The 18,501-nt window shown below is 34.0% G+C and overlaps 2 protein-coding genes across 3 annotated transcripts; one reads left to right on the forward strand and one right to left on the reverse strand.

Annotated features, from left to right (window-relative positions):
• LOC109327186 (methyl-CpG-binding domain-containing protein 8-like) lies at positions 647 to 5,356 on the reverse strand. Of its 2 annotated transcripts, XM_019560255.1 has the most exons (4): positions 4,286 to 5,355; positions 1,785 to 1,917; positions 1,309 to 1,702; positions 647 to 1,278 (listed from the first exon to the last, which is right to left on the reverse strand). In XM_019560255.1, the coding sequence occupies exons 1-4, from the start codon at positions 5,215 to 5,217 to the stop codon at positions 1,052 to 1,054; spliced, it is 1,686 nt and encodes a 561-aa protein (XP_019415800.1). In that variant the 5' UTR covers positions 5,218 to 5,355; the 3' UTR covers positions 647 to 1,051. The 2 variants fall into 2 exon arrangements, with proteins under 2 accessions (XP_019415800.1, XP_019415799.1); XM_019560254.1 differs by having other exon boundaries at positions 647 to 1,702; positions 4,286 to 5,356.
• LOC109326404 lies at positions 17,436 to 18,490 on the forward strand. Its single transcript, XM_019559088.1, has 2 exons — positions 17,436 to 18,384; positions 18,474 to 18,490. The coding sequence occupies exons 1-2, from the start codon at positions 17,436 to 17,438 to the stop codon at positions 18,488 to 18,490; spliced, it is 966 nt and encodes a 321-aa protein (XP_019414633.1).

Raw genomic sequence — 18,501 nt, forward strand, 5'->3', positions numbered from 1 at the left:
TGTGTTCACTTGGGTTATTGTCAACCATTCATCGACTATGATGACGAATTTAAGTTGAAAATCTTATCATTTAATGGTTATAAAAGTGATCAGGATTTGCATAGGATTTCCAGTAATTTATGCCCCAACTAACTATAGCCAAAACAAATTAACCATTTCTAATGATTATTAAGAGTTTAATATTTATGCACGGACAATATAAGATTTTTTACACTATAATACATCATTCACCATTTATGTATATATCATATAGTAATACACATGAATGATAATAAAAGATGTACGAGTGGTATAAAAAACTTTAGCAACGATACATAAATATTAAACTCGGTCTTATGCTATGACAGTTCTTAAATAGCCTGCTAGAAAATGTTGCACAAAATGGACTGCCTCAGAAGACAATTGAACCATGAAGCAGCATATTTCAAGGGGGAAAAGTGATCTCCGAGTTATGGGAACCTCAATTCTTTCATGACCCAATTCCACCTTTTCAAATGGATAAATACCCATTTCATATACAAATCTCTAATGTCCATCATGTAAAAAATAAACCATCATCCTGCCAGGTGCAAGAAAGTATTGACCATTTCACCGCAGTCTAATGGCCATGAACAACACCACCCAGATGAACATACAAGAGAAAGGGTGGGAAAGAAAAGTAAACGAAATAGTAAAAATCCGACATAGAAGTCCAAAACAATGTCATAACAGTTACTTTCATGTCAAAGACCAAAATCCAAAGGTCATTGGGTTTTTCTCTTTCGAAAAAATAGGGGGCAAATAATCCCTTCTGCATTAGAAGGTCCTACCTAAAATTCAATGTAAGCGGTATACCAGATTAAAAAACATGTTTGGAACCAAAAAGGAGTCAAAGGAAAACCATGGATGTTTTTCTAGTCTATCATCCTCAATTATAAATTGAGAAAATAAAGGCAGAGACTTGTGGTTTGGTTTCCATAACACACTCTGCACTCTACCATACCTGTTTCATCTATAAATTGTTTCATGCACTGCATTTGTCATCAAATCTGCATCTGAATCTACCTGACTGCTATTGAAATTTTGGCATATCCACAGGATCAGTTTGAAACATCTTAACTTCACTCTGAGAAGGCTCTGACAAGCAAGATTTATTTCCATCAAGTGCATCAAGGGTCCCAGCAGAAATATTATTCACATAATCATCAAAAGCAGAAAGGTATTCATTACTCATCAACAGACTGTCCATTTTGCTCCTTTGGTCAGTTGAAATATCCTCAGCTGCTTTGCTAGGAGCAACAAATACTCCACCAGACTTGGATGCATCTTGCAGGCAAGCGCTAACTGAAACATTACCAACATAACCACCAGGAACATTATCAAAACGTTTTCCCTCAGCAGAGTCCTTCGGCATTTCAGACTGGTTTCTAGTAGAAATAATTTGTTGGCTACCATCCTTAGCAGGCTTTCCATCACTAATCCCCATGTCTTCCACTGAGCTAATAAGATGCTTACCCTCTATATTGTTGCCATGGCATCTAAAGGTGCTGCCAACAGAATCTCCTAATTTACAACCCAGATTCAGACCATTATTGGAATTCCCATCAGAAGAGTTTAGCTTCTCATTTTCAATTGAAGATGCAGTGGCCTGCTTCACAATAAGCAACTGTATAGCATTGGCATCAGCCTTCATGTCTCCCTTAGGGACACAGTCAACACCCTTCTGCATGTGTTTAAAAAATTAAACAAGTTTCTTTTGTATTCGGAATATAAAAAGAAGTAAAACATAAAAAATATTAGCTTACACTTTCCAGTGCCACATTGATATTACTGCCATCAGCATAACTAGATTTTAAATGGTTTATATCTTGAACTCCAAAATGGGAAAGCAAGTACGTTGAAACTTCCTTGTACGAGTCAAACTGGTGTCCATCAGGTCTGTATGATACAAAATTAGAAAAATTGCACAAGAATCCAACATAAGTAACAGTTATAAACTTATAACAACAAGAAAATAAGTCAAAACATGCATAGAGAATAACAATAGAATTTAGGTTTTAGCAGGCCACAAAGTGAATATTACAGTAAACCCCATTTTTAGTCTCTCAAATAAATACTTCACAATTTTGTTCCTTAAGGATTAATTTTATTGATTTAATCTTCTCCCATACTTCAGTTCCCCAATATTTTTTTATCCCTCCATCCGTTTCATTGTAAATGCTACCAAAAAATGCTGAGTTTTGACGAGTGAGATAACATTATTTTCAGAATTTTCCTTAAACAGAGTTATGATGAAATAGAAGGGAGGATGAGATTGTTGGGGATTTGATGTTGGAGGGGTGAAAAATAATTTAATTGCCGTGATACAAAAATGAGACGAGGGACAAAAAAGAGTTTACTCTAAGAGTAGTAGAAAATAGAACACAGGTAATTTAAGAGAAATTACAACTGCAGGACAGAAAACTAGAATGCCACAGTACTGCAGTCTGTATGATTCAGAGATCATATGCATGCTGAGATCCAAAAGCACATATTATCATACTCATTTGTTGGATACAATGGAAATCAAAATATGCATGTACGAAATTTTGAGGTTCACTATTAACATGGAAAGAGGGCGAGCCTTAGCGTAATGGTAAGGTTGCTTGCCTTGTGATCTATAGGTCATGAGTCAAATCCTAGAAATAGTCTAGGGTAAGACTGCATACATCTACCCTCCCCAGACCCCACTAGGTGGGAGCCTCGTGCATTGGGTTTCCCTTTACTATTAACATGAAAAAGTACGAAGACTAGTATGGCAATCAAACTTCAGTCTTCCTTCTACCCACTACTATTTTGCAAAGCTTCAACTTCCTTCCTTCTTTTCCCAGTATGCACTAATAAAATCTCCATATTAGCTCTCTTCTCCTTTTCTGGTATTACTATTAGCTTTCCTATGCTGGCATGCAATGAGGGAGAGAGCGATATTGACTTAGCTGCATTCCCTTACTATCATCAATCAATCATTCCTATGATGACATCTTGCTGCCAAAGGTTCATTCTTGTGATGACATCTCTTCCTACTGATAAGTCATTCTCGTGTTGAGTACGGACTACGGAGACAAATAGTCTCCTCATTGATCATTCAGATAGTTATATTGGCAGCAGGTATCAAAACAACCTCAGATTTAATTCCCAAGTTTACAGTATCTTTTACACATCATAGAAGATCTTTAGAATAAGTTGTGGAATCAATTAGCCATCCAATTGAGGAAACAATCTCAGGAGTTGTTTCTGGATTTTATTATATTTATTTAAAATATAATTGGAGTTAGTAGAAGGGGAGCCTTGGCACAATGGATGGATTTTTTGCCATGTGACAGGGAGGTCACGGGTTCGAATCTTCTAATTAACCTCTTATAAATGCAAGATAAGGCGGGACAACATTAGGATATCGATTAACATTACCTTATATGATTTAATGTGAATCAGAATATAGATTAACATTACCTTACGATAGCATTAGGCACCTAGACAGAAAAATACACAACACAAAAACTTCCACAAAAATTATGAAGACATTGTTTAAGAATTCGAGTAATGTTGACATAGACATGAGTTAATGGTAAACCCTATCACATGGTGGCAGCGTATATATCACTGAAACATATTTTGAAATTACAAATACATGTATATTTTGAAATTCAGTTGTAAATGTTCTGCTACGGATAAGGTTTAATGTGAGTCCAATTATATATTAACATTGTCTTAAGAACATAGTGTTTGACACACGAAAAATACGGGATGAAACAAGATGTATTTTTCTCATTGGTTCTACATATTTCAGTGAAACCAAAATGTTTCTACTTAATAATCTTGTATCCGTTCTATGTACAAAGTATCCTAACATAGAACAAACTCATATATTTGGTATTGTCATGTTATGACACGTCTACCACGCGCTACCTGAGTTATGTTATGACACACCTACCACACGCGCTGCCTGAGTTATGTTATGACACATCTACCACACGCGCTACCTGAGTTATGTTCTGACACATCTACCACACGCGCTACCTGAGTTATGTTATGACACAACTACCACACGCGCTATGGAAGTCCTATTTCTGACACAACTACCACACGCGCTGCAGTCCTGTTCTGAAACTTCTACCACACGCGCTACTTAAGTATTCAATCATTGACTTTAAACATCAATTGAAGGCAGTTTACAATAATTCCATCCATGCAGACATGCAGTTAGAGGCAGTACAACATTAAATGTTCAGATAACATTACATAACAGGAAAGGATCAAAGAGAAAAACCTTACGTAACGGCGACAAATCACCGAAGCACGACCAGCTCTCTTCTGAAGAATAAGGATAATCTTCCATTCCTTTGGCAACAAGTCACCAAGCTCACTAGCCAGCACAATTCTTCTCTTCTTCCTATCACTTCCCCATTCTCCATTCAAACCCTCCAAAAATGCTAACAATTGTTCCTCATTCTCCATCCCCCGAGTCCTCCTCTTCAATTCCTCCCCAAACGGATCACCAACCTCTCCTACAGCAACCGCGTCGAACGGTAAATCCTTCTCATTAACCATCGCCGCCGCCGCCGCCACGTCAGTACCAGCTACACCTTCCACCACCTTCTTTGGATCTGCTTTTGGCTTTCGCCCTCGCTTTCGTTTCGGCTTTGGTTCCTCCTCTTCCGCGATAACTATAGCCAAATTCTCGTTCTTCCTTGGACGCCCTCGCTTCCGCTTCCTCTGACTGCTATCTCCGACGTCAATCGGAACGTTCAGTAAAGGAACAGCCGCGGATTCTGGAAGCGAGTGTTGAAATTCAACCGGAACGGGAACGAGGCTGCTACCGCCGCCGTTTGATTCTTCGACGTTGGATTTTGGGATATGCTCCACGCCGAATAGGTCTTGGAGAAGAGAGATAATTTTTGAATTTTCTTGTTCAACGGCCTCCGAAATGGGGCGGGGAGCGCGGACAGCGGTGGCGGGGCGAGAAGCGGGTTGTTTGTCGCGGGGAATGAGGCGGAGACGAGAGTACGTTTGTTTGCGGCTGCCGGCGGATTCGTTGAAGACAGAACGGTTGATTACGGGGGCTATGTATTCTTCTCTAGAGCGTTGGGAGGGTAGAGATATTGAGAGAGAGGAAATATCTGATGGAGTGAGGTGGCGTAAATCGAGAAGCGAATGGAGGTTGAAGGTCGGGAAATGGTGGTCGGTGGTGGATTCAGCCATGGCAATGGGATTCGCCACCGTGTGTGTTTGAGCGTTTCTGAGTGAAAGAGCCAAAAGATGAGAAACTGAATCTAGAATCAGTATTGTATTTTGGTAAATGAAAACAAGGAACTATCAACTATGCTTGTAACCGTACGGATACATTGTATTTTAATTATATTATTTTAGCGTTATATTACATTTGCCGGAAAGTCGTGGACCTTTTCAAATAATTACGGGATTGGGGTACCTTTTCAAATAATTACGGGATTGGGGTATTTTTCTGAAAGTCGTGTATGGGGTCCATGACTTTGGCATAATCGTGGATGACAGGCACGACTCCAAGGGAAAGTCGTGGACCTGAGCCACGAGTTCCCTTTAATTTTCTCTCTCCTCACTGAAATCGTGGATGGGGAACACGACTTCCAGTGTCGTGGACCCCATACACGAGTTTGCATGGGTTATTTCGTTTTACGTGTTTTTTTTTGTTAAATTAATGTATTTTTTTTGTGGTTAAATTAATGTATTTTTTGGTTAAATTAATGTATTTTAGTATGGTAATTTAAGATGTTATAATTTTAGTTAAATTAATGTATTTTTGTAATTTTTTAGTATGGTATTTTTGTATTTTTTTGGAATTGTCATAATTTGTAATTTAAAATTAAAAAAATAACAAAAATGGAATTGGAAATGGAAGAAAGTTTCATAAATTGTAATTTAAAATTCAAATACATTTAATTAGCGGGAAAAAAATATCCTAATGGCGTCTATGAGATGATGTTCCACATCCAGGTGCCTTTCTCCTTCGAGGTGGTTGAACTCTTAGTTGTTGTTGTTGTTGCGATTGATTTTGTCTTCCACCTCTAACCAGTTGTGGCTGCTCCTCGTCTTCGTCTCCACTATCGTCATAATCTTCATCGTCATCGTTTGTTTGGGAAGGCATTGTCGGCTGATAATATTGTTGAGAGTTGAATGCCGAGAATGGAGTATTTGAAGTAGTGCCAAACATTGATGGCATTCCTTGAAATTGTGAAGATGATGGTAATTGAGAGAAGGAGTAGTCACCCATTGCTCCGTAAGGTTCAAACCCAAACGGATGTTGTTGTTGTTGTTGAGGAGCAGGAGTCTGAGTGTATGCCTGCGGAAAAGTATCCGTCTGAGTTTGACTCTCATATTGTTGATATTCAGGTGCAAAAGGCATTTGGAAGTGTTGTGGAGGAGGAGCTTCAGAAGTAGTTGAGGAGAAGACGGTTGGAATTAGTTGAGCAAATGCTTCCATCATCTCATTGCAGTTGTGATAGACGTCATTCAATGACTGCAACGGATTTGGAAACACATTTGTAGGAGCACAGCTATCCCGAATCATTTTGATAAAATTGTACTGAATAAATGGAAAAATTGAATTTGTTAGAATATGTGAAAAGAAAATAAAATAAAATAAAATAAAATAAAATAAAATAATATGCTATTACCGATCCGGCTGAATATGCTCCATCTGGAGATATGTATTTCCTCGTCCTTTGTAAGTACCATTGCATATACTGCGAGTAATGGTACAAAGGCTGGTTATCGGGAAAACCGTTGACCACATAGTTTTCCCGGTTATTCCAAACCTGAATCCACTGGTCATGCTTTTGAGGCCAGTTGTAGTCATTTTTCCCACGTAGATCCATCTTGTGTTGTTTCTCCAGATTAATTGGATCTTCTGGGATGGGTTGTTGTAGACCAAACTGTCTCATCACCCTATCAGCAGCATGCCACTCAACAGTTGAAAAGCATATGAGTGGTACACGTGCTCTGACTACATCAGGTATGGGGCCCACATAGGTAATGTTCCTATATGGGGTCCACACAAACTAATATATAAAAAAAGTTAGTAATTAATGAATACAAGAATAGTTAGAAATAATAGTAAATATATTAAAATTTTGAATTTGAAGAAATTACCTGATCAATGCGCAAGCGATCCAAACTACACTATCCCAGTAATTTTTCCAAAATTTGCCTCATCAGAATAAAATTTTCACTAAGTTACTCTATCAAATATTATGAGAAAAAAATGTTTGTATCCTAAGGTAAGAATTATTTTACTCTATTGTTATATCAATTCACTATTCATAGTTAAATATAACTATAGCTAATACAAATAAATAATATATTTACTTCTGTACAAATTTTATACTAAAATGAGATGATATTATATTTGCTATCAAATTAGTTTTTTAAGAAATTCATCACTATTTTATTTACTCAAAATTTAAATCCGTCACTAAATTAGATGCTAAAAATTATCATTATGACTTGAAAAATAAATTTATGTTAATATATTCATTAAGATATTATTAATAGATGTACTAATTTTTTCACCGATTTAATTTTTAATTAATAAATTCGGTGACATATTTGATTGAGGGATTATGTTGGCGACATTGCAATTTTTGGAAGTAATATTTCTGGTTATCAAGATAAAGATTTAAATAACAAAGTCAAGCTTCACAATCAACACATTGCATGTAATAATTTCTTTAATATATAATCTAAATCATTTGCGTATTAAAATACAACGAATATATCTATGAGGGAAAAGTTATACAGTTTCTTATATTCATTACTTCTTGTTCCGTTTGAAAATATATGTTTTAGTTTTGAACTTTATATATACGAATTAGATTCAAAAGGAGTGTAAAAAAGACTCATATTTTATGAACTTCATTATATATTTATAATATAGGTTATGTAAAAAATGTTACATGAAATTGATTAATAATTTAAAAAGTATTGATTCTCAAATAAAAAACATTCACCTATGACAAAGACAATGGCATATATGTACATAATTTGTCACCATATTTAGTATTTTTTGTTGATACTATTAAGGGTAGTATCTCACTTTTTTTTATAAGAAATCAATTTTTTTGAGTATATTGATGTCTCTGCCAACAAGTGTCGCTCACATGATAAATTAGAGTCATAAGTTGATGACAAAATTAATCATTAAATGATTAATGATTAATATGATAGTAAATCTATTTAAAGGAATAATTTGGCTGTCAATATAATATTAAAAAGACTAATATGTGACAACTTTCTTAGGACAAACTAGTGACAAAAGGTAATATTTAATATACTAATTTGATGTCAAATTTGGTATTTATAAATTTTTGAATATTCCACTTTGATAATCGAAAATGTAAAATTCAACTTAATACTTGACAATGATTATAAAAAATTTAGGGATTATTTTCGGTTTTCAATTTTTCATGGTCCAAATTGGCATATGAAATTTTTTAAGGGAAGGAAATAGTTTTTTTGGTACTACTAATGGTATTTCCTCACTTTTTAGTAAGTAACTAATTTATTTCGAGGTGCTTCAAGAAAATATACTATTGAAAATTCCTTAAATAATATTCATAAAAAATGTTAGATTGTCTCAAATAAATGTTGAAAACACTATTTTATTTTTAAAAAATTAATGTATGGGTTTCAAATTGTCACTTTTATACGGAAAAGGTAAAGGTATAGTTTTATGCAGCTAATGGCAGGATATCATTGTCTGTCGACAGAAAAAAATCATTCCATTCTTTTCTTTTATATAATGAAAACAAATCTTTGAAATTAATAAAGTATTGCAATTTTAAAAAATGTTTTAAAACAAGGAGACAACATTTCTTTTATTTTTTTCCTCCACACTTTTTTATTCGACTCTTTTAAAGTAGAGTTCACCAAAGAGGCGTTGGACGATCCAAGGCCAAAGTCAAGGTTTTTATTTATTGGAACAATATTTATTAGTCGGAACAATCATAAGAGATTAGTTCTTTATTTATATATAATAATTAGCTAACCTTCATTATACCATAATAAGTAGGGTTCAACAAAATAATTAATTATAAATCAAACAACTTTGAGATTATATGATAGGAAAATGAACCTCTTTTTTATAATTGATAATATAAATATAGAATTGTTTAATTGGTAAAAAAGTGGTTCATTACTCATTAGTTTCTAAGTTTATATTTCATTGTCGACTAAATAGTTCGATTTCAATGAGTGACACTTGTAGAGAAGAACATTGACACACTTCGAAAGGAATTAATTCTCCACTCAAAACTAGTGAAGGATTCACCTAAATTTTAATTTAACTAAAAATCATTAGTAAACATTTCGCCTTCACATTTAATATGTATTTTTAGAATTCAAATATAATCACTATCAATAAAATAATAATATGGTCAATAAAATTTATAAATTTAAGAATTGGAATAAGCACGTGGGATGGAAAGCATATGCTTAATTTTTAATTATGATATTCAGATTTGAAAATAATGAGAATTAGTTAGTTACTAGTTTTCCGAAATTTAATAATTATTTAATTTTGAAATTTTCTAAAGTAACTTTGGTTTTTAATTATAATAAATAAATTTGGAAATGATAAAAATTAGTTGGAAAGTTTTTATAAAAGCTAATATATATTAAACATTTATAAAATAATTCCTTTAATCTATACGACAAATAGCGAAGTCAATGTTTTGAATTAATATTTTGTATTTTTATTGTAAAGTTTTTAGCTGGTCTTATATACGAGTTGCATATAAAATAGAATATACATTATTATTAGAGTAATAGACATTAAACTAATATATTAATGCGCTAGAGTTTTGTTAAAATGAGTTGCATGGAAGAAACTACAACTAGATTGATATTAGTGAAAATGTGGAACGACGGCCCACCTAATTTTAGCTTAATAAAATAATTTTGAAATCATAGAAATATATTTTGATCGATGATTCATTATTATTTTTATTTTCTGTCAATGCAGATTCTTATTTTATAATTCATGATTATTTTCCTTTATTATCATTACACTTGATTATTTTTCTTTTATTACTTTATGGATCGCCTTGTGATACATTTCAGTATTAATAATTTCCAATTGATATGAATGAAAGTTAAAATAATATAATGTTTTTCTGGTTAAAAATAAATATTGTCGCAATATACTGAATGAGACTGCACGAAGTGTATTCTCATTTTATAAACAAGACCGTTGATATATGTTATTACAAATAAAGTCATAAAATTTAATTAAGTAAATTAACTAATACAAAATTTGTATATATATCATGGTATGTTAACACTCTTGCATAAAAGTAAATAAACCCTCTTTATTCATAGTACGGAAGATGAGAATCAACCAATTGCAATGAGACAGTGGAGGCCAAGAATACTATTGTGACTGAGGAACAATAAAGATTTAGAAAGAAATCTTGGGATTTAATCTGTCTAGGTTAAAAATGTACATTCAGTAATGAGAATACTACTATATTGGTTTACAAAGAGAAAAAGGAAAGTAGAATCAAGAATAAAGACAAAATTTTAAGACAATAATATCCAAAAATAATAAAAATAATATACGCAAAAATTACTTTTAGTATTGTTATAAGATGATGTTTTTTCTTATTGATAATTGGTTTATGGGTAAGAGAATTTATAAATTAATTTCGTCTTTACTAATAAATTAAGGAAAAAAGAGATCTACAATGATAGTGTTAGATTTTTACACTATTATTATATTATTTTTTATTCATTTTTAACAATCAATAACTTTTAACTAAAAAGTAATATAAATAAGTAGTGAATAATGCACAAGCTATATATAAATTTTTATATTATTAATACAAAGATATTATACTATTAAATTAGATATGACTGAACACTCTATAGCTTCATGGGATGGAGCCCGAAATTTTATGCCACCAGGGAAAACTCATAGTTTTACAACACAAAATATAACATTTCATTTCTAAAGACATGATTATTCTTCACATTCATATTTTGGACACATTGAATGATATTTTACTTTTAATATGCTCATAAATATCTCTCTATACAAGTAACTAAACAAAAACAATCATTCATCTCCTATATGATTTTTATATCTTATTCGTGATGATATGCATAATATAGAAAATTCTCTGGATGGTTGCAATTGACACCGATAATATAGAAGCTACCTCTAAAGTTACCTTTATGTCAAACTAATCTATTTTGATTGAAAAAAATACTTTATAAACAATATTTCTTAACCTCATTGCTATCACTTGTATGATAATCTTAATTTTTTTTGGCCTTAAACCATATTAGGAAGCTTTTTCAAATCAAATTCTAATTTTTTTCAAAGATGAAGGTAATATTCTACTTCCACATTCACTAAGTGTTTAAAGATAATATGATTCATTTGGAGGTCTTTAAATATAATAATATATACATTGTTTATTCTTGAAATAGAATCAGTGTGAGTATATAACCACAAATGAATACATGAAAACATAACCAATAGTGGAAGCAATTATACTCTTATTAATATATTATACAAATAAGATTATATTAATATTACTATACGAGTATGTGTGTATCTATAATTTTTCCATGGAGTATGCCTATGCAGTATGAAAATAGCTAAATCATAGAATATATTATACATATGCATGAGAAATGAGACAAAAAGCTAAGTAAATTAGGACGCTAATTAACCATACAAAATACAAGGAAAGGAAGATTGAAATCAAATTAAAACGTGAATTTGTTGAGTGCTGCATTGCTAGACCAATCTGTCTCTAAATTTCTGCAACCTGTGTATAACGGGAATGGGATCCTCTGTCCCTTGCTTTTATTGTTTCGATATTCTAAATCAATCAGTGTTCATAAACAAATGAAAAATACTGTTTCGATATTCTAAATCAATCAGTGTTTATAAACAAATGAAAAATAATACTTTAATTTAATTTAATTTTACAAAAATAATTTATTAAATCCACATGTTTAAATATAAGTGACCGAGAAAGGGAGGGACAAGGGACTACAAAACTAAAGGGCTAAACTTGTGAAATAAAGCAACCCTTACATATATTTATCATTTTACATCTTTCACCAAACCTTAATATATAGAAATAAGAACTCAGAAATTAGTGGGGTCAATGCATTCACACTAATACACGTTGCTCGGTCTTATATTAGATAAAAATGCAAAAATTAAAAATATAAAATTAACATATTATTATGTTAAGATTTTATCTCAAAATCAATTAGTAATATGATAAAAAGTCAACATTCATTTAAATCATTCATGAAATGATGAGGAATAAGATTTAAGATTTACTTCAAAATATATCATTCCCTCCCTAGAAGTCCATCAAATCTAACAAAATGTTATCTTGACCTATGATTTATGGTTGATATGGAATATCATAATTATTTTAAACCATGATTGTTGAGAGGCAATAATTGTAGGTTTAGTCAATATTGAAGGCAAAAAAAAAGTGTCTAATTCAATCAAAGTTGAGCTTGAGTTTGCTTGAAATAAATTATTTTAGTAAGTCCTACCTTGCCTATGATTTGAATGAATGAGGGATGTCAATATTATATTGGGTTTAAAGTCTTTATTTCAACTTGTTCGAGTTAGAAACACTTTAGTGTGTATGAACTTTCTTTTCTTCCGATACTTTTAGAGTATTGTGAAGTGTAACTTTGGCGACGACAAACCTACCTTTGGTATGCAAGAATTAGAGAGGAAAGAAGTTGTGAAGAGAAAAATAAAAGAGAGTTTATACTTTTCTCCCCTTCGGTTGACATGTAAAATAGGGAAAAGAGAATAAAAATTTGTGAGACCCATGCCCAAAATCACTCTCTTCATGAATGCAAAGAAAGTAGAAGTGAGAAGAGAAATGGTGAACAATGACAAAAATAACCTCACTTATCTTATTATCTTATTTTCTTATACAAACTACTACCCACTATATTAATTGATTGAATGTAAAAAAGTTGTGACAATTGTATTATAATGAACAAGTTTTAATATTTAACATTATAATATTTAATTTAACGTTTGTGGGATGGTTTAGATTAGCAGGCTTGTGGAATTGTTGAAGCTTCTGGTCATGCTGGTGGTATTTGGATTCTCAATAATGTGGGCAGCTCCTTTTGTACCACTATAGTTGACACATTTTCTCAAGCTATCTCAATCAAGATTGAGAATGGGGGTCGTGCTTGGATTTGTACGACTATCTATGCAAATCCTTCATCCTTTATCCGTGATTCTCTATGGGAGTACTTGGTGATATGTCAAGGCCGGTTACACTAGAAGATATTACTAAGGAGATTATGTCAATGCACTCTTTTAAAGCTCCTGGGACAGATGGCTTTCAACCTTATTTCTTTAAGAAATATTGGCATATAGTGAAGAATGATATTTGGAAGATGGTTCGAGATGCGTTTCAGAATGGATTTGTTGATCCTCGTCTTCTGGAGACTCTTGTGGTCCTTATTCCAAAGGTCAATCAACCTACAACATTAAAGGATCTGAGACCAATTAGTTTGTGTAATGTGGCTTATAAGGTGTTAACCAAGGTTCTGGTTAGTAGACTGAGGCCTTTCTTAGACAATTTAATTGGGCCCTTGCAGAGTAGCTTTATTCATGGGAGAGGGACCGCATATAATGTTATCTTGGATCAGGAGGTTATGCACTACATTCACAAATCTAAACAGAAAAAGGGTGTGTTGGCATTTAAGGTTGACTTGGAGAAAGCCTATGACAGAGTTAACTGGGAATTTTTGGAGAAAACTTTGTTTGACTTTGGGATTCTTACTCTTACTGTGAAACTTATCATGTGGTGTGTCAGATCTGGCACCATGTCCATTCTTTGGAATGGATCGCGGTTGGATTCTTTCAGCCCTTCTAGAGGTCTCCGTCAAGGTGATCCCATCTCACCTTATTTGTTTGTTTTGTGTATGGAAAAGTTATCTCTTCTTATCCAAGAAAAGGTAGATTCAGGTTTGTGGCAGCCTATTACTCTCTCCAGAGGTGGATCTCCTATTTCACACTTACTTTTTGCAGATGATGTTCTACTTTTCGGCAAAGCCACTAACACTCAGGTCAAGTTGATTTCTACAACTCTTGATGAGTTTTGTAAGGCCCCGGGAATGAAGGTGAACCTTGAGAAGTCTAAGTTCATATGCTCCAAACATGTATCCAACAGAAGGAGACATACTTTCATGTCAATTTGTGAAATGAGAGTTGTCTCTAATCTTGGTAAATAGTTGGGTATCCCGCTCATACAAGGGAGGGTCTACAAATCAGTTTTCAATCCCTTGATGGAGAAAATTCAGAGAAGCATGAGTACGTGGAAGGCGAACCTCCTCAATAAAGCCGGTAGGCTTTGTCTTGTTAAATTTGCTATTAACTCTCTACCAATTTATACCATGCAAAGTATGTGGCTCCCTCAGAGTATTTGTAACGATCCTCAGAGTATTTGCAATGACATTGATAGAATGTCAAGGAATTTCCTTTGGTGTGGTGATGCAAATAAGTGTAGTCTAAACCTGGTTAAATGGGAGACCCTGGCTAAGAATAAAAAAGATGGTGGCCTTAAGATTCGGGACTCTCGCTCGGCTAATATATCTCTTCTTGGAAAACATAGCTGGAATTTGATCCAAGGGAGTAACAAACTCTGGTGCAATGTTTTAAAAGAGATGTATCTTGAGGATTGTTGTATGATTTTTGCAACTAGTAGGCCATTTGCTTCGCCTGTTTGGAAGAGTATTGTGAAGGCTACCGAGGAGCTGAGGGGTGGCTTTACCTTGCAGTTAGGTGATGGAAATCGACCTGTTTGGTATGATAATTGGTTTGGGTTAGGAAAGCTTTGCAATTTGGTGGATTATGTTAACATCACAGACACTCAGCTACATTTAAAGGACTTATGGAAGGACTGTTCTTGGGATTTTAGCATAATTTATACTCTAATTCCTATACATGTGAAGGAAGTTATTCTAACAATTCCAGTTTTGTCTTCCTCGAACATTATTGACTCGTGGATCTGGGAGGGTAGTGCAACTGGGTTCTACTCAGCTAATTCAGGTTATTGGTGGATTAAGAATAATAGCGACGAGGTCACGACTGTTCAGATTCAGTGGAGTTGGTTGTGGAGACTGAATGTTCCAGAAAAAGTCAAATTTCTTTGTTGGCTCTCTGCTCATGATTCCTTGCCTATTAACTCTCTCCGTTTCAGGAGACATATTACCATCTCCCCTATGTGCCCTCGATGTATTAATGATAGTGAGGATCTTCTCCATACCTTTAGAGATTGCTTTCATTTTACACTCCTATGGCGTCATTTGGGTTTTAATGATCAAGGATTTTGGACTACTGAGTCTTTCATGTTGTGGCTGGCGAAAAATATAAGATCTCACAATGGGAGACTTTTTTTTGACAGGCTTGTAGTGGGTTTTTGGCGGTGGCGAAATAATTCATTTTTGGTACTACCCCATGGGATTCAAACTATGTCACTAGGAATGTTCACCTCGATCTTAAGGATTGGTTTTCTACTGATGCCCTTTCCATGGATGTAGCTTTGGCTAATACTCGCTGGTGTCGCCCGGAGTTTGGTTGGGTAAAACTTAATGTTGATGGAAGTTGCACTATTCGTGATCAAATTATTGGTGGAGGAGGAGTTATCCGGAACCATGATGGAATTTGGCTTTCAGGTTTCTCTGGTAAGTTTGGAAATGGGTCTCCCATCCTAGCTGAGCTGCTTGCTATGGATCATGGGCTTCGGTTGGTGCTTAGGATTGGGGCCATCGAGCTGTAATCTTGGAGAGTGGTTGTCTTGAGGCTATTCACATAATCACTAATAAGCTGCAGGTTCAACTTCAGCAATTGATCCAATTATTTATAGCATCGCTAATTTAGTAAACAGAAATTGGCAGGTTCGTATTCAACATATTTTTTGGGAAGGAAACATGATGGTCGACTTCCTGGCCAAGCTTAGTTTGAGTCTCCATGTCTCTTGGATGTTCTGGGATACACCACCTGTAGGAGCTTCATCTATCCCACATATGGATTTGTACCCTATGTTTTAGTTTTGTTGTTTTTTTATATTTTCGTTGCACCAAAAAAAGAATAAAACACTTCTTTATACCATAGTTATTAAAACCGTACCGTACGGCCGGTTCGACCGGAAAACCGGTGAACCGGTCCCCAAACCCGTACGGTACGCATATTATACCGGATAAGTATTGAAACCGGTGTAAACCGGTGCAAACCGACCGGATTTCGTTAAAACCGGTGAACCGGTGGGAATTTCATTGAACCGGCCGGTTTGCACATATAATATTTTAATTATTAAATAATGAAGACCAGTTGCACTGTTGCAGCATCAAAGAGCCCAAGAGGGTTTACACTTTACACTTTCCCCTTTTCACGTCACTTTCCCCTTTTCTTCCAATCTCATTCCATCATCTCTTCCATCATCTTCTTCACTTCTCCAATCTCTTCCATACTCTTCCATCATCTTCTTCCATTCACTTTTCATCAATCTCCGTCCACCAACATATCATCTTCCAATCTTCCAATATTTTGAATTTGAGGTAACACCACACTCTTTGGTTATATCTTTGTCTCACTTTTGCTGCATTTTCTCACACTAATTGTTCATTATATAGTCTAATTCGTTATTATCATATAAGTTGTATACTAGCTATTTTTGGCTCTTAACTTATGAACTTTCAACTTCAACTACCTTATGAGATTTCATGTAGCTTATAGTAATGACAAACAGAACCATAGTAATGACAAACAAAACCTTTGATGTATAAAATGAATGCAGTGATCATTATGAAGGTTCATTGTTATATTTATATGGTGATATGTGCCATTATTAGGGTGGTTAAGGTGGCTGTGTCTTCAAGTTGTGAGTGTGGGTCCTAGTTGGATGGATAAGTACCAAATTTTAATGTGTTCTAAACAATTTTCTTGACAAACTCATAGGTGTTCTGATTGTAGTAAAATATTTGTATGAAATGTGGATCATATTAATCATAATATTTAGAAGAATATACTGTTGTATAATGATGATACACATAAAAAAGAACATATAAAATTTATCTGTTCTGAAAAAAGAGTAAGGTTTTGGTCAATGTCATTATCTAATATCCTAAATCCACCTTATTTGCTATTATTATTGTTGGAGAATGGGAGAGTTTCCCTTGTTTGGACAACAAAGCCAATTAAGTTATTCTTTTTGCCTAAAAACAGTAGTATTTATAAAATGACAGCAAACAATAGATGGTAAAAATAGTAATGTTCTTAATTGTTCATGTAAGATTGTGATTTATTCCTTGTAAGATTGTGATTGAAAAATAGCCATCAATAATATAATTATTTTTAATTGTTCATATTGTAGAAATACATGGCATCTAATGAACCTGAATTACCAACATCACAAGAAGCATCAACAGAAAATACTTCTATAAGTAGTTATAGGGGGAAATCAGATCCAGCTTGGGCGCATTGTAAGCAAGTTGTTGCTGATAATGGAAGAACAATTCTATTATGTCTTTTCTGCATGAAACAAATTAAAGGTGGTGGTATCACCCGGTTTAAGGCTCATTTAGCTGGAGTAAAAGGACAAGTTGAAAAGTGTAAGAAAGTACCAGCAGATATTCAACATCAGATCCAGAAATCAATTGAAGAAATGAAGAGCAAAAAAAGAAAAGTAGAAGAGGAATATGAGGATGGTAATCCTTGTGATGAAGTTACTGATTTATTGCACACTCAACTGATTGAAGCACCTCATACATCTACATCTCAGAAAGGTAAAGGTCGCATTGGCAATTACTTTATGCCTAGAACAACTCCTAGTGCTCAACCCACTTCAAAAAGTGTCATTCAAAGTAAAGAAGTGATTGAGAAATGTGACCTCGCCATCTCTAAATGGATGATTGATGTTTCTGTGTCGTTTGATGCAACTAACTCAGCTTATTATCAACCCCTGATGGATAACCTTTGTAGCATGGGTCTGGGTTATAAAGGTCCCAACTATTATCGTGTTCGTGGTCATTTGCTAAACAAGTGGGTTGAAGATGTGAAAAAACTTGTAAACGATTATCGATCAATTTGGAAGCGAACTGGATGCACTCTTATGGCTGATGGTTGGACTGATCGAAGCAGACGAACTCTTATTAATTTTCTTGTTTATTGTCCTAAAGGGACTGTCTTCATAAAGTCTGTTGATGCTTCACATGCTTCCAAAACTGCAGATTTGTTGTTCAAGCTTTTTAAGGAGATAGTGTTGTATGTCGGTCCTGAGAATATTGTTCATATTGTTACAGACAATGCTGCTAACTATGTTGCTGCTGGTAGGTTATTGGAGAGAGAGTTCCCTCACATATATTGGTCTCCATGTGCGGCTCATTGTATTAACTTGATGTTTCAAGATATTGGAAAGATACCAGAAGTAACTGATACAGTATCAC

The sequence above is a fragment of the Lupinus angustifolius genome, chromosome LG14, assembly GCF_001865875.1.
Source record: "Lupinus angustifolius cultivar Tanjil chromosome LG14, LupAngTanjil_v1.0, whole genome shotgun sequence".
Lineage (NCBI taxonomy): Eukaryota > Viridiplantae > Streptophyta > Magnoliopsida > Fabales > Fabaceae > Lupinus > Lupinus angustifolius.

Bases quoted from the DNA above. Each gene is read 5' to 3' on its own strand.
- LOC109327186 (XM_019560254.1), bottom strand. From the start codon at position 5,217: ATGGCTGAATCCACCACCGACCACCATTTCCCGACCTTCAACCTCCAT. The intron at 1,918-4,285 runs GTTTTTCTCTTT...TGTATCATACAG, and splicing joins ATTTGTCGCCGTTACGTAAG to ACCTGATGGACACCAGTTTG. The intron at 1,703-1,784 runs GTAAGCTAATAT...AAACACATGCAG, and splicing joins TCAATGTGGCACTGGAAAGT to AAGGGTGTTGACTGTGTCCC.
- LOC109326404 (XM_019559088.1), top strand. From the start codon at position 17,436: ATGGCATCTAATGAACCTGAATTACCAACATCACAAGAAGCATCAACA.